The 13,633-nt window shown below is 42.8% G+C and overlaps 1 protein-coding gene across 1 annotated transcript in view; it reads left to right on the top strand.

Moving 5' to 3' along the window:
• The first annotated feature begins 7,004 nt into the window (after positions 1-7,004).
• BOD1L1 (biorientation of chromosomes in cell division 1 like 1) overlaps positions 7,005-13,633 on the top strand; it is a 59,954-nt gene continuing 53,325 nt past the window's right edge. The window contains exon 1 of the mRNA XM_025386231.1: positions 7,005-7,377. Within this exon, the coding sequence (XP_025242016.1) occupies positions 7,141-7,377 (237 nt within the window). The 5' untranslated portion in view covers positions 7,005-7,140. The remainder of the gene's footprint in view (positions 7,378-13,633) is intronic.

Here is a 13,633-nt window from a genome sequence, read left to right as displayed (position 1 = left end):
AAGTCATCTGTAATATAGACATCTCAATTTTCAAAATAGCCAGCAATTCAGTAGCATTAATAGACACAGGCTACCTAACTTCATAATAAATCTTACTTCTATAAATCTGATTGCTATCACTACCAGGAGTTTAAACCTTATGAGCAAAGAAATGTATAAAAATTAATGGAACTTGCATAAAAGCAGTATCATCTTATGAAAAAAAAAGTTCAAACTAGAAAGCATGGTTTCAATACAACTTTGTTTATAAAAACAGGTAGACTGGATTAGGCCTGTGGGCTGTGATTTGTCTAGTCCAGTGTTTCTCATATAGTGCTCTATCAGCATTTCTTAAATGCATTTGTTAACAATGGAAACTCTCAGGCTCTGTCCCAGACCTATCAAATCAGGGACTCAGGATGGCACACCTAGCACTCTATTTTAACAAGTCCTTTAGGAGATTTTGGTGCAGGCTAAAATTTGAGAACCACTATTAGTCTTCCAGATTACCCACAGAGGACTCTCCCATCCCATAAAGTATTAATAACTAATGTGATTGATAGGTCCAACTTCACCAAACCCCCCTTACCACTCTATTTCCCTCCTCTTCTGAAGTTCCTACCCCAATATCCCAGGGGCTGATGTATCCCAATCCTCATCTCAGTTGACATTACTGCTGTCTTGCTGCCCCAGACACATCCTCCTTTTCCCCACTAACTAGGACATGGCCACTCTCTTGAATTCTGCAGCTCCTCAAGGTAATACATTCTCACAAAGCCACCATTTCCAAAGCACCCCTGCCCTAGAACACTCCCAGCCTGGCAGGGAGCTGAAGTTTCCATTCTCTGCCAAATGTCCCAGAATCACCCTTCTCCCTCTCTGCCTTACCATCCCCCTGTACCACTCCACCTCCATGCCCTGACCCTAGGGCAAGTAACAATTCTTTCAAGGGAAAAATCAATACCCACTTTTCACAGTAACATTGTATAACACTCTGCATCCCCACCGTCATGGCAGTCCTGCCTTATTTGAGGTTTTGCTTTCTGCAGTTTCAGTTACTCATGGTAAACTGTGGTCTGAAAATATTAAATGGAAAATTCCAGGAACAATGAATACATTTTAAGTGTTGCACCATTCTGACAAGTATGCTGAAATCTTGCACCATCCCATGCCATCCCTTTGTCCAGCATATCGACTCTATATATGTTACCTGCCTGTTAATCACTTAGTAGCCATCTTGGTTATCAGATCAGAAAAAAACATAATATACACAGTATAGAGTTTTGGGGGTTTTGTTGTTGTTGTTTTTGTTTTTGAGATGGAGTCTCACTCTATCACCCAGGCTGGAGTGCAGTGGCACAATCTCGGCTTACTGCAACCTCTGCCTTTCAGGTTCAAGCAATTCTCCTGCCTCAGCCTCCCAAGTAGCTGGGATTATAGGCACATGCCATCACACACAGTTAATTTTGTATTTTTACTAGAGATGGAGTTTCACCACATTGCCCAGGCTGGTCTTGAACTCCTGCCCTCAGGTGATCCACCCACCTCACCCTCCCAAAGTGTTGGGATTACAGGCATGAGCCACTGCGCCCAGCCCACAGTATAGAGTTTGGTCCTCCATGGTTTCAAGCATCCTCTAGGGGTCTTGGAACATCTTCCCTACGGATAACAGGGCACTATTATACTGCAACAAAAATAGAATACGTGTGACCATGCAGCTTGCATTGGAAAGACAAATAATATTAACACATGTCCTCTCCCCCTCCTCCTGTGTTTTCTGTTATCATTGAAAAATGAACTTTCAAAGTTTCTACTAAGCTTTGGGTTGATGGACAGTCATTTAGGAAATATTAATTTCCCTTTGATTATCAAAAGCCTAGTCAGGAATGGAGATGCCAAAGAGTGGGGATCCCACGGGGGTACAAGGGGAAGAAAATAAGGAAACAACTCTGCCGAATAATCAGACGGGATCCCTGGGGTTAGGAGATCAATGTTTGACTTTCACTGGACAAGCTCACAGAAACAGTCTGGAGGACTGGGTAGGGGTGGGGGACAGGCTGGACTGTACAAAGGAGAAATCCCAGGGGCCAACCATTTGTCAGGAATCTGGTGCCTAACCATACACATGGCTACCAGTAATGGAGGCCATCATCACCTACTGTTGCTTCCCTAATTTACAAACTGTAAAGTCCGTCACATCAGACTTGGGGAACAGAACGAGAGTCAATCCTGTTAAGGGAGAAAGTATCTGACCCTTGTTGGAATGTTCTCAATTCAGACAGGCATACAGTAGAGCAGGAGAAGGATGGCAATTTCTTTTGTGAAGATCTCACCTCTTCTATGCCCTAAGTACTGCTAGAAATTAATAAACTCTTTTCCTTTCAGCTGGAACCGCCATCTTCTAGTAATTCGCCAAATTGACGAACACAAAGGGAAAGAGGAGAGGCACCCAATAGATGTCCTCTAGGCCTTTTAGAAAACATGCAGTTGTTCCATGTATGTATCAATCCAGAAGAAAGGTGAGGCCGGGCTTGGTGGCTCACGCCTGTAATTCTAGCCCTTTGGGAGGCTGCGGTAGGCGGATTGCCTGAGCTCAGGAGTTCAAAACCAGCATGGGCAACACAGTGAAACCCCGTCTCTACTAAAAATAAAAAAAAATTAGCTGGGCATGGCAGCGTGCGCCTGTAGTCCCAGCTACTCAGGAGGCTGAGGCAGGAGAATTGCTTGAACCCAGGAGGCGGAGGTTGCAGTGAGCGGAGATCACGCCACGGCACTATGGCCTGGAGGACAGAGCGAGATTCTGTCTCCTGTCTCAAAAAAAAAAAAAAAAAAAAAAGGTGATATTGTAGACATCAAGAGAATGGGTACTGTTCAAAAAGGAATGCCCCACAAGTGTTACTATGGCAAAACTAGAAGAGTCTACAGTGTTACCCAGCATGTTGTTGGCATTGTTGTATACAAACAAGGGCCTGATTCTTGCCAAGAGAATTAATGTGTGTATGGAGCACATTAAGCTCTCTAAGAACCAAAATAGCTTCCTGAAACACGTGAAGGAAAATGACCAGAAAAAGAAGCCAAAGAGAAAGGTACCTGGGTTCAACTGAAGTGCCAGCCTGCTCCACCCAGGGAAGCACAGTTTGAGAGAACCAACAGGAAGGAGCCTGAGCTGCTGGAATCTATTCCCTATGAATTCATGGCAAAATAAGTATTAAAAAAATAAAAGACCTCTGGACTGTAAAAATGTTTCTCTTCGGCTGGGTGGGGTGGCTCACACCTGTAATCCCAGCACTTTGGGAGGCCCAGGCCGGCAGATCACGAGGTCAGGAGATCAAGACCATCCTGGCTAACACAGTGAAACCCCGTCTCCACTAAAAATACAAAAAAAAAAAAAAAAAAAAAATTAACTGGGCATGGTGGCGGCACCTGTAGTCCCAGCAATCAGGAGGCTAAGGCAGAATGGTGTGAACCTAGGAGGCAGAGCTTGCAGTGAGCCGAGATGACACCATTGCACTCCAGCCTAGGTGACAGAGCGAGACTCCGTCACAGAAAAAAAAAAAAAAAAAAAAGTTTCTCTTCATTGAGTGGAAGTGTGGTGTCCTCTACCTTAAAAAAATATTTAAAGCAAATTTTAATTGTGTCCTAATTCATTATGTAATGTCTTTACTATTCAAATTTAACATATTTCTTGCTGCAAGATGTGAGGTAGCTTATTGTGCAACAAATTACTCAATTGTTTAGAAAACGGCCAGATATTATTTATGAAATATTTGTACTGGTTTAAATATAGTACTTCTAAATCATGATTTGTACTTCTAAATCATCATGGAAGAAATAAAATGATTTACCAAAAAAAAAAAAGAAACTATATACTCTTTTCTAGAGAGACAATCAGGAGGAAACACAGCAAAGACGTCACTGGTAGGAAATGCTGACTGCTTAAAGCAGTCTTTTAAACAAATTAAATGTATGCTTTTTGTTGTTGTTCTTTTTCGGGTATTTAAAATACTCTTCCCTAAGACCTGTATTCATATGAAAAGAAAATCACCTTTGAACAGCCAAGGCAGTACAGATCAGTGACCCAGATTCTTTTCAATGTATCTAGAATGTTTTTCAAGGCCACAAAATTGTTCAAGTTACACTGTAACCAGTATAATGTGTCTACCTAGTGTAACCTGAACTCAGAGACACAAATGATGTATCTTTTAGATTCAGTGTGTGTTATTCAATAAGGCAATTAGGGCACATTTGAGAAAATGGATTGTGAACTATTATAAAGATCTCATCTTATTGCATTGCAGAAAATATTTAATATTTTCTATATGCTGTTCACAAATCATTTATTAGTCACTGACCCAATTCATTTTTAGCAGTAAATACCTTATTGTCTCATTTATTTTTTTAAACTTGGACATTATGCCTAACTAAATTTGTAAAGTTTTTCAGAACTTTAATGGATGATTTCTACTAGTAATCCCCAAAAAGCTAAATAAATTTGATTAACACATCCAAATATACCAAAGAAATACCACGCCTTTTATCATACTACACACTTAATAACTTATAAACTTAGAATTTAGCAACATATGTTGTATTGTTGGTAATTAAGTGTTATAGTCTTACCTTTTCATGACTAATTTTTAAAATGAATAAAACATTTATATTTTACGCTATTTTAATCCTGTAATCTTGACTGCCTTTTTCTTTCTTTTTTTTTTTTTTTTTTTGAGACAGGGTGTCACTATGTCACCAAGGCTGGAGTGCAGTGGCACTGCCATAGCTTACTGCAGTCTTAACCTCCTGGGCTCAAGCAATCCTCTCACCTCAGCTTCTCAAGTAGCTGGAACTACAGGTCTGCACCATCACACCTGGTTACTTTTCGTTTTGTTTTGTTACTGGTCTTGAACTCCTGGCTTCAAGTGACCCACCTGCCCCAGCCTCACAAAGCTCTAGGATTACAGGGGTTTGCTGCCATGCCCAGCCTTGACTGCATATAGTAATTCATCTTTTAAGATTCATTCCATGATTTTTTCCTCTCTGCTATCTTCATCAAACTCCTCAAAACACACAGGATACTTTGAATTGAAACAATGAAGTCAAACTGTTTCTGATTTAAAGTAAATCTGATTTGTCTAGTTTGACAATGAAAATGGGCTGTTTATTAGGTTATAAGGTAAACATTTAACATACTTGCAAATCTTTTTATTTTCTTGTTTTTGAGAAGGGTCTCACTCTGTCCCTCAACCTGGAGTGCAGTGGCCCCATCATGGCTCACTGCACACTTGACTTCCTGGGCTCAGGTGATCCTCCCACCTAATCCTCCCAAGTAGGTAGGACTACAGATGCCCGGCACTACACCGCCTAATTTCTTTTATTGTTTTGTAGAGGTGGGGGTCTTGCCATGTCACCCAGGCTGGTCTTGAACTCTGGACTCAAGCGATCCTCCTGCCTCAGCCTCCCAAAGGGCCAGGATTACAGGCATGAGACACTGTGCCCAGTGACAAAGATTTTGAACTTGAATGAGCTAAATCTGCAGTTGCAAATTTTGACAAAAACAAAATTTAACCACCTGATAACAAAAATAAATCTTATCCAAAACTATTTATGAAATGAACAATGTTTAGATATTCTCCACACTTTCAGTATATCGGGTGAAAGGTACATCTCATTGAAAAAATCAGGTCGAATTCATAGTCATTTGGTATCTTGGTAAAACCTATCTGGTATATTTCCCAGAATCTGAAAAAGTGAAAAAGTAAGGATTAAGTAAACAAATCCTTTGGCAAGTCAGGTGGTTTTCGGTTCTTTGCTTCTGATAAAAAGGAAGGAGGGCCTAACTGAAGTCAGCTCATATTTTTTGAAGTCAACCAATTTTTTGAGGTCAAGAATTGAATTATATTGCTACAACAAAACTCTTCCATTCCTAGGCACAGTACTTGTTTATATTAGCAAGGTTTCTCAGGGCACACAGCTATAAAAATTACAAATAGGAATAGAATTGATGCTCAACCCTTTTTCTCCTACTAATAAGACATATTCAGCCACAGATGTAGGAACTCTAAAAAGCAACAATATGCATTTTTCAATAAAATTACATATACTATTTAATAATTATGAAATTTTCTAATATTTATGTTGCTTTGACCAGGTACTACTAACAATTTTAAGGATGATGCAGTCCTAAAGCAGGTGATTTGCTAGCTGTGTAACCTTATTCAACACACTTCATTTATCTGGGCCTTGGTTCCCTGATTTGCAAATTGGGGATAGTAATCGGACCTAGCTCTTAGTGTTTGTCCAAAGATTAAATGAGTTAATATATGTAAAAGCACTTAACGCCACGCTTGGTACCTAATATGTGCTATGGATGTTTTACCGGCTATAATCATAGTAATCAATAGCAAAAAGCCTAAAACCAAAAGCCTGTCGGTTTGTCTTCACACATAGGAAGAAGGGGCTGGAGGGATCCGGTCTAATCCACAGGCACACTGCCAGAAACAAGGGACTCCCAAGGGAAAACGGGATGTGCAAGCAGAAGAGAGCCAGAAGGACCGTGGAGCTACCTGCTGGGACAAGAATAGTGCAGGTTCACAGGCTAAGAACGACGAGGGTTGGGCGAGTTTAGAATGAGCAGATCCACGAAGGGTTCGAATTATACATGTCTATGGATCTCTATGCACTGCTCCGGGAAACAGGAGCAAGAGAGGCAGGCCTAAAATGCCGTCGCGGATGAAGCGGGCCAGAACTTCACTGCTCCCGCTCAGACCGAGGGCCCCAGGTGTCGCGCGGGTCGAAGCCCTAACCTCCGGGGACCCCAGACCCCAGCCAGTGACCCAAACCCCACAACTCGCGGCCAGCACAGCCTTCTCGTCTCCGTCGCCACTGTCGCCGCCACTTCCGGCGCACCTCGGCCTCGCGAGGGCGCTCGCGCCCGGCGACGGCCGAAACTGGCTCCTCGCGGCCTCCGTCGCCGGACTTTCGTCAATGTTGTCACCGTCTTTTCCTCCTTTCCCCCCGTTCCCTTTTACTTCCGGGGTTGCTCTGGATCCTCTGGTTCCGTAACAACATCCCGTTGGCTTCCCTCAGGCGGCGGGACCAGTGCAGCCGCCGCCTCCCAGGTGCGCCCGCCGGTCAGGGCCCTTGCCCTCCCCGGCACAGGCCGCCATGGCCACCAACCCACAGCCGCAGCCGCCTCCTCCAGCGCCGCCGCCTCCCCCGCCGCAGCCGCAGCCACCGCCGCCGCCGCCGGGCCCCGGGGCTGGCCCCGGCGCGGGCGGGGCGGGCGGCGCGGGTGCGGGCGCCGGGGACCCGCAGCTCGTGGCCATGATCGTGAACCACCTCAAGAGCCAGGGGCTCTTCGACCAGTTCCGCAGAGACTGCCTGGCCGACGTGGACACCAAGGTTCGGAGCCGCCGGGTTTGGGGGTCTGCGAGGGAAGGGGAGGACCCAAGGGCGCGCTTCTTTTGCGGTGGCTTCCTCTTGGAGCTGCAGCTGTGTGCCACACGCTGTGTAAAGCACAGCGTGTTCATTCGTTAGCATGTCCATTGGTTCGTTTTACCGACTAGTGTTTAAGTACCTACTACGTGCCAGTCACGGTTTCGGCGCAGTGATTACGCCGGTCTGGTGAGCAAGACTAAGGCATTGTTCTTACAGGAACTGGTTTGGAAATAGTAGCGCTAACAGTGGCTAGTTTTGTATTCATTCTCATATCTGATGATTTTACTTTGTATCGAAGTTATGTTTGCCTTCTTTCTTGAAGGTTTCTGGGCGGTAAGGGCCATGAACCTTTATCCTTTGGAGAAATCACAAAATGGTAATTGAATCAAGTTATGTGCAATATGCTTTGCTGGACATCGTGGGGGTGGGAGCGCCAAGGTAAGGAGGCAAACCTGAGAAAGGACTTTAGTATGGTTTCTAGCAGTGACTACCTGATTTAGGTAACTTAGGCCATGTCACCATTCTAAGGTAAGAAGGGACAGGAAGGTAGGGTAGAGAGAACCGAGTCGTGCAGTGGAGAAAAGATGCAGGAGAGGTGACAGCAGATACTGAAGTGGAGAAAGGACAGGAAAGAACAGATTCAGGAGAGTAATGTAGAGAAGGGAAAGGTCAGCAGCGAGGTTCCCTGTCCAAAACGAGAGGCTGGAAAGGGGAATGGATTTTGTACCAAATGTCAGAGTGAAAGAGAAATTAGCAGGAACAAATAAACTTAGCTGGATTGGCAAAGAATTAGCCAAAGACACCAGGAAAGGGCAGTCAGTGAGGTGGTGGGAAAACCACAGTAGAGTCTAGATTTCTGGAAGCAGAAAGCATGTTGGAAAATTAACTGGTTTGTAGGGGTTGCTTTTGTCTGCTTGTTAAATCTGGTTGGGTCCATTGGTAGGAGTTTTGATGAAATGAGGGTTTACTTTTTTTTTCTTTTTTCTTTTTTTTTTTTTTTTTTTTTGAGACGGAGTCTCATTCTGTGGCCAGACTGGAATGCAGTGGCGCGATCTCGGCTCACTGCAACCCCCGCCTCCCGGGTTCAAGCGACTCTCCTGTCTCAGCCTCCCAAGTAGCTGGGATTACAAGCGCGCGCCACCACGCCCCACTAATTTTTGTATTTTCAGTAGAAACGAGGTTTCACCATGTTGGCCAGGATGGTCTCCCATCTCCTGACCTCGTGATTCGCCCAATAGGCGTGAGCCACCGCGCCGGCCGAGGGTTTTCTCATAGTATGTTTAGTTGTTGTGAGGAGCCTTGTTTCTCTGAGAAATGCATGTTTACAACATCTGCAGATTCTTCTAAATCTTTCAGGTGAACTACACACAGTTCCACTATCTCTTCTGGGGAAACTCTCTTGAATATCCTGGTACATCTTTCTCTATAAGGACTCATACTGGGCCCACTATGTAAAATGTGTTTTTTCAGAATATTGGAGGTTTTGCACCACAGAGAATTCAGTTCACTTGGGAGTGTTCATCTATTTAGGAAGTATGGTTTTTTTACTTTTGTCTTCAGGAATATGCACTGCTACCTTTTAGAAATAATGCCTATTGCCTTTATTATTTTTGTTATTTAGTGGGAAAAGGTTAGACATGGCCAGGTAAATGTTACCAAATAAAGGTAGTTATTCGTATTCAACAAATAGAATTTTTACTTTGCTGTACTCGGAAACCCATGAATCTGTGTGTTATCATTATGTATACAAATTAAAAATTGTAATGTACTGCTGCAATGTCTAAGGCTCAACTTTTTTATTATCCTATTCCCACAAAATGTTATTGGTATGTGTCTATAATATCCCTGCCAGATCCTTCAAAGTAAAGGATTAAAACCGTTTTTGGAGGGAAGGAGGGAAGCACAGTAGCTCTGATCATCTAATGAAAGTTAGGACCTTCTCTCGAGAAAAATGCACAAATAACACATTAAAACGCTGTTTTTCTGCTTGAAAATGGTCAGCTATAGACAATTTCATGAGAATCAATCTAATAATGTATACAGTTTCAGGGATCTCAGAAACCATGGAATAAGAACCCATTTTAATGTTCTTAGCCTCTTTTTTGAGGTCAAGAAATGAATGATATTGTTACAACAAAGCTCTTCCATTCCCAGGCACAGTACTTGTTTATATGAACAAGTTTTCTCAGGGCACATGACTATAACAATTAGAAATAGGAATAGAATTGATGATCAACCCTACTTCTAGTAATAAGACATATTCAGCCACAGATGTAGGAACTTTAAAAAGCGGTGGCTAACGCCTGTAATCCCAACACTTTGGGAGGCTGAGGCGGGCAGATCATTTGAGGTCAGGAGTTCAAGGCCAGCCTGACCAAAATGGTGAAACCCCATCTCTACTAAAAATACAAAAAAAAAATTAGCCATGTGTGGTGGCGGGCACCTATAATCCCAGCTACTCGGGAGGCTGAGGCAGGAGAATTGCTTGAAGCCGGGAGACAGAGGTTGCAGTGAGCCAAGATTGCGCCACTGCACTCCAGCCTGGGAGACAGAGCAAGACTTGGTCTAAAAAAAGCAATTTTTTAAAAAGCAACAATAATTTTTCAATACAATTACAAATACTATTTAATAATTATGAAAATTTCTAATATTTATGTTGCTTTGAGAAATTAGAACTGAAATGACACCCTCCTAGACAAAAAAGAACACTCGTTATGGTTGAAGTTGTCGCTCAGACGCTAGCTTAAACTTTCCCACAAAATCTCTCTCTTTCTCCCCGCTTGCCACCAACATCTGTACCTGCTCCTGGTTATGTTACAGGTTATGTTCTGGTGCTTCCTTCCCCCCATGACTCTCTCCTTCTCTTCCACTCCCTTAATTAGCAATTAGTAGATTTTAATTTGATTTAAAAGATTTGTTCTCGTTGAATACCATTTTATACTTCATTTTCTTATTTGGAAAAAAAAAGTTATTCCCCCCCTGCTTCCCAAAAAGCCAAAGTTTTTTTCATCAGAACATAACATTCATATCAATGTGATGAGTGGGCCAAAGTAGAAGATTCCCTATTCATGCAAAGAACCATCACTTTAATGGAATCCTTGAGTTTCATCTGCCACTTGAACCTCAAAGACTGACCTGCTTTCTGTCAAAAAGTCTTAACTTGTAGCATATAGAGTTATAGTGGATTATGTCAGTCACATACATATTTAAGAATCAAGACATTTGTTACCTGCCAGGTGCTATCTAAGAGCAAAACTGTCGTCCAGTTTAGTGTTTAAACAAGGATGAGAAGTACCAAAGTCTGCTGCTACACTGGAAGACCATAGAACCCCCCTCCTAACTGTCCAGGGTCATTGATAGTCCTTAACCAGGAGAGAGATCTGACTGTAGCAGACCAAATCAACCCTTCCCACCCAAAGAAATGGTACCACGGGCAACCCTAAGCTCCAACTACTGCGAAGACAACTCCACTATAGACTACCAGTTTCCAGATCTCTGGAGCAAGCTTAGTGGTTACAAAGCCATTCTGTCTCCTTTGCACTGATTAGCATCTGGAGAGTGTGAGGAGGGATGATCAAGAGGCCCTTCAGGGAGTTCACCAACCAGGTAAATATGACACCTCTTTTTTCAAGTAACAAAGTCTGATTTTTTTGAACATTTTCTTAGTTATAAATGGCCCCTGGTCAATTTATTCACCCAACAAACATTCATTCAACAACTCTTATGTACCAGTCATTTTTTTAGGTGCCAGGGATACAGCAGTGAACCAAACATCCCTCTGTTATGGAGCTTACATCCTAATGGAAAACAAAATAGACAACAAATAATGTATGATAGATCTATGGAAAAAAGCAAGATGAGGATAGATGGGCTTACTGTTTTATTTTGAGTAAGCTGTTCAGGGTAGGTTTCAATGCGATGATACCTGAGCCATCTGTGAAGGAATTGAAGGGGCAATGCAGCTGTCTAGGGCTTTAGCATTCCAAGAAGAAAGCATAGCAAGTATAGAAGACCTGAGACCCGCTGAGGGGAAAGTGACAAGAGGTGAGGTAGGTATGCCTTCACAGATCTGGCAGGTCTTGGGAGCCATCAGAAGAGTTTGGCTTTTACTCGAGCTCAGAACCCATTAGCAGGTTTTGAGCAAAAGAAGGACATGATCTGACTTCCATTTCAGATGGGTTGGCCATGTGTAATGGCTTCCCCTTTCATGCTAAGTTGTGATTTGAATGGGTCAGTGAATTACATGGTTACCCTATTTTTAGACTTACTTTGCTGTAGGTAAGGATAGAAGCATGAGAGCAGTTATTATAATTCAGATAGGAGATGAGAATGCCTTGGAACAGAATGGGGTCAGTATAGTTAGTGGGAAGTGGTCAGATTCTGGGAGTATTTTCATGCTAATGTTGAGAGAATTTGCTAATGGTTTGCAAGTGAAGTAGAAGACAAAGGGGGAACTCAAGGATAACTCCAAGGCTTTTCACCAAAGCACTGGAAAAGGAAGAAAGGGTATAAATATTTGTAATTGTGTGTGTGTGTGTGTGTGTGTGTGTGTGTATGTACATGTGGGTACATATATGTTCGTAGGAGAATACTTCTCAATGAATACTTAATATTTCTCTAGTCACTCAACTTTTTACTTAAAGGAGAACTTGAAAACAAGGAAAATTACATGTTGAGTAGTTCAAATTTGAACTTGTTACGGGAAGACTAGACTAGAATGCCAAATGCATTGTGATGTTAGAGCCTAATGAATATGTGTTAGATTTGAGAATACTGGAAAGAAGAATTAGGCTTTAGAATCATTGGGGAGAAAGAATTCGTTAAGAATTAGTTTTAGGGCTGGGTATGGTGGCTGACATCTGTAATCCCAGCACTTTGGGAGGTCAAGGCAGATGGATCACTTCAGGTTAGGAGTTTGAGGCCAGCATGGCCAATATAGCAAGACGTTGTCTCTACTAAAAATACAAAAATTAGCCAGGTGCGGTGGCACATGCCTGTAGTCCCAGCTAATCGGGAGCCTGAGGCACTAGAATCACTCAACCCGGAAGGTGGAGGTTCCAGTGAGCCGAGATCACACCACTGCACTCCAGCATGGGCAACTGAGCAAGATTCTGCCAAAAAAAAAAAAATTAATTTTAGTTCATATTGATTTTGGATAAATGGACAGGCAGGTGGGAAATGATCATGAAACTACCTTGTAGGATAGGAAATAAGTATCAGCAAAGGCCTGAAAACTGGAACTGATGTAAGGGCATCAGAGGGATAAAATCTTTATCATTCTGTGTTAGAGATGGTTACCCATTCAGCTAATGGACTGTATTTTAATTGCTCATTTGCCAAGCAGTGTGATACACTACATGAAAACAAAGAGTAAGAGAGGTAGAGGAGGAGGCTTACACTTCAATGGAGGATAAATATGCCTTGCTCCCGAAAATACAATGTAGTACAAGAATTGCTCGAATGGTAAAATGTATAGAAAACAGTAGGAGCGTGGATGAAGAGCCCATAAGTGTCAAGATGATTTCACAGATTAGGGTGAGCTCTGGAAGGTGAGAAATTTGTCAGATGGACAACCAGAGGGAATGGTAGTTGCAGGATGGTAGGTGCAGAGATGAGAGTTTATCACTGGAGTATAAACTTTGAAGCTAAAAGGAGGCAAATGGCAGAAGGTGAGGCTGTACAATGCTTGCTTAGTATCAGTCAGGAACACTCAAACTCATCCCCATTGAAAGCTATATAGAAGAAAGGTAGAAAGAACATCAGTGGTGGGGGACAGCCTCTAGAAATGGAGTGCAGTCCTGAGTGTGTGGTCACATATTCCTTCCAGGCAGTGCCCCTTCAAGTAGAGATGATATAATATGTGTTCCCCTCCATGCTCGCCTCAGGGAGCACATCAAGGGTTCTTCTCGGACTCAGCACTGTCGACATTTGGGACTGGATAGTTCTTTTCCTGTCAGGGGATTGTCCTGTGCATTGTAGGAGATTCAGTAGCATCCTTACCCTTGACCCACTAGATGCCGATAGCACTCTCATCAGTTGTAACAACCTAAAATGTCTCCAGACGTTGCCAAGTGTCCCTTGGGGGATGGGACTGAAATCCTTCTTGGTAGAGAACCATTGCCTTACCTCACATTTAATGCCTAGTTCAAGTAGTTGCCCCTCAGTAATTTCTCTTGGGTCTACACCATTAGCTGGTTTCTGCCACCCCAGTACAGACTGT

The sequence above is a fragment of the Theropithecus gelada genome, chromosome 5, assembly GCF_003255815.1.
Source record: "Theropithecus gelada isolate Dixy chromosome 5, Tgel_1.0, whole genome shotgun sequence".
NCBI lineage: Eukaryota > Metazoa > Chordata > Mammalia > Primates > Cercopithecidae > Theropithecus > Theropithecus gelada.
This window is presented reverse-complemented; position numbering and strand designations above follow the sequence as displayed.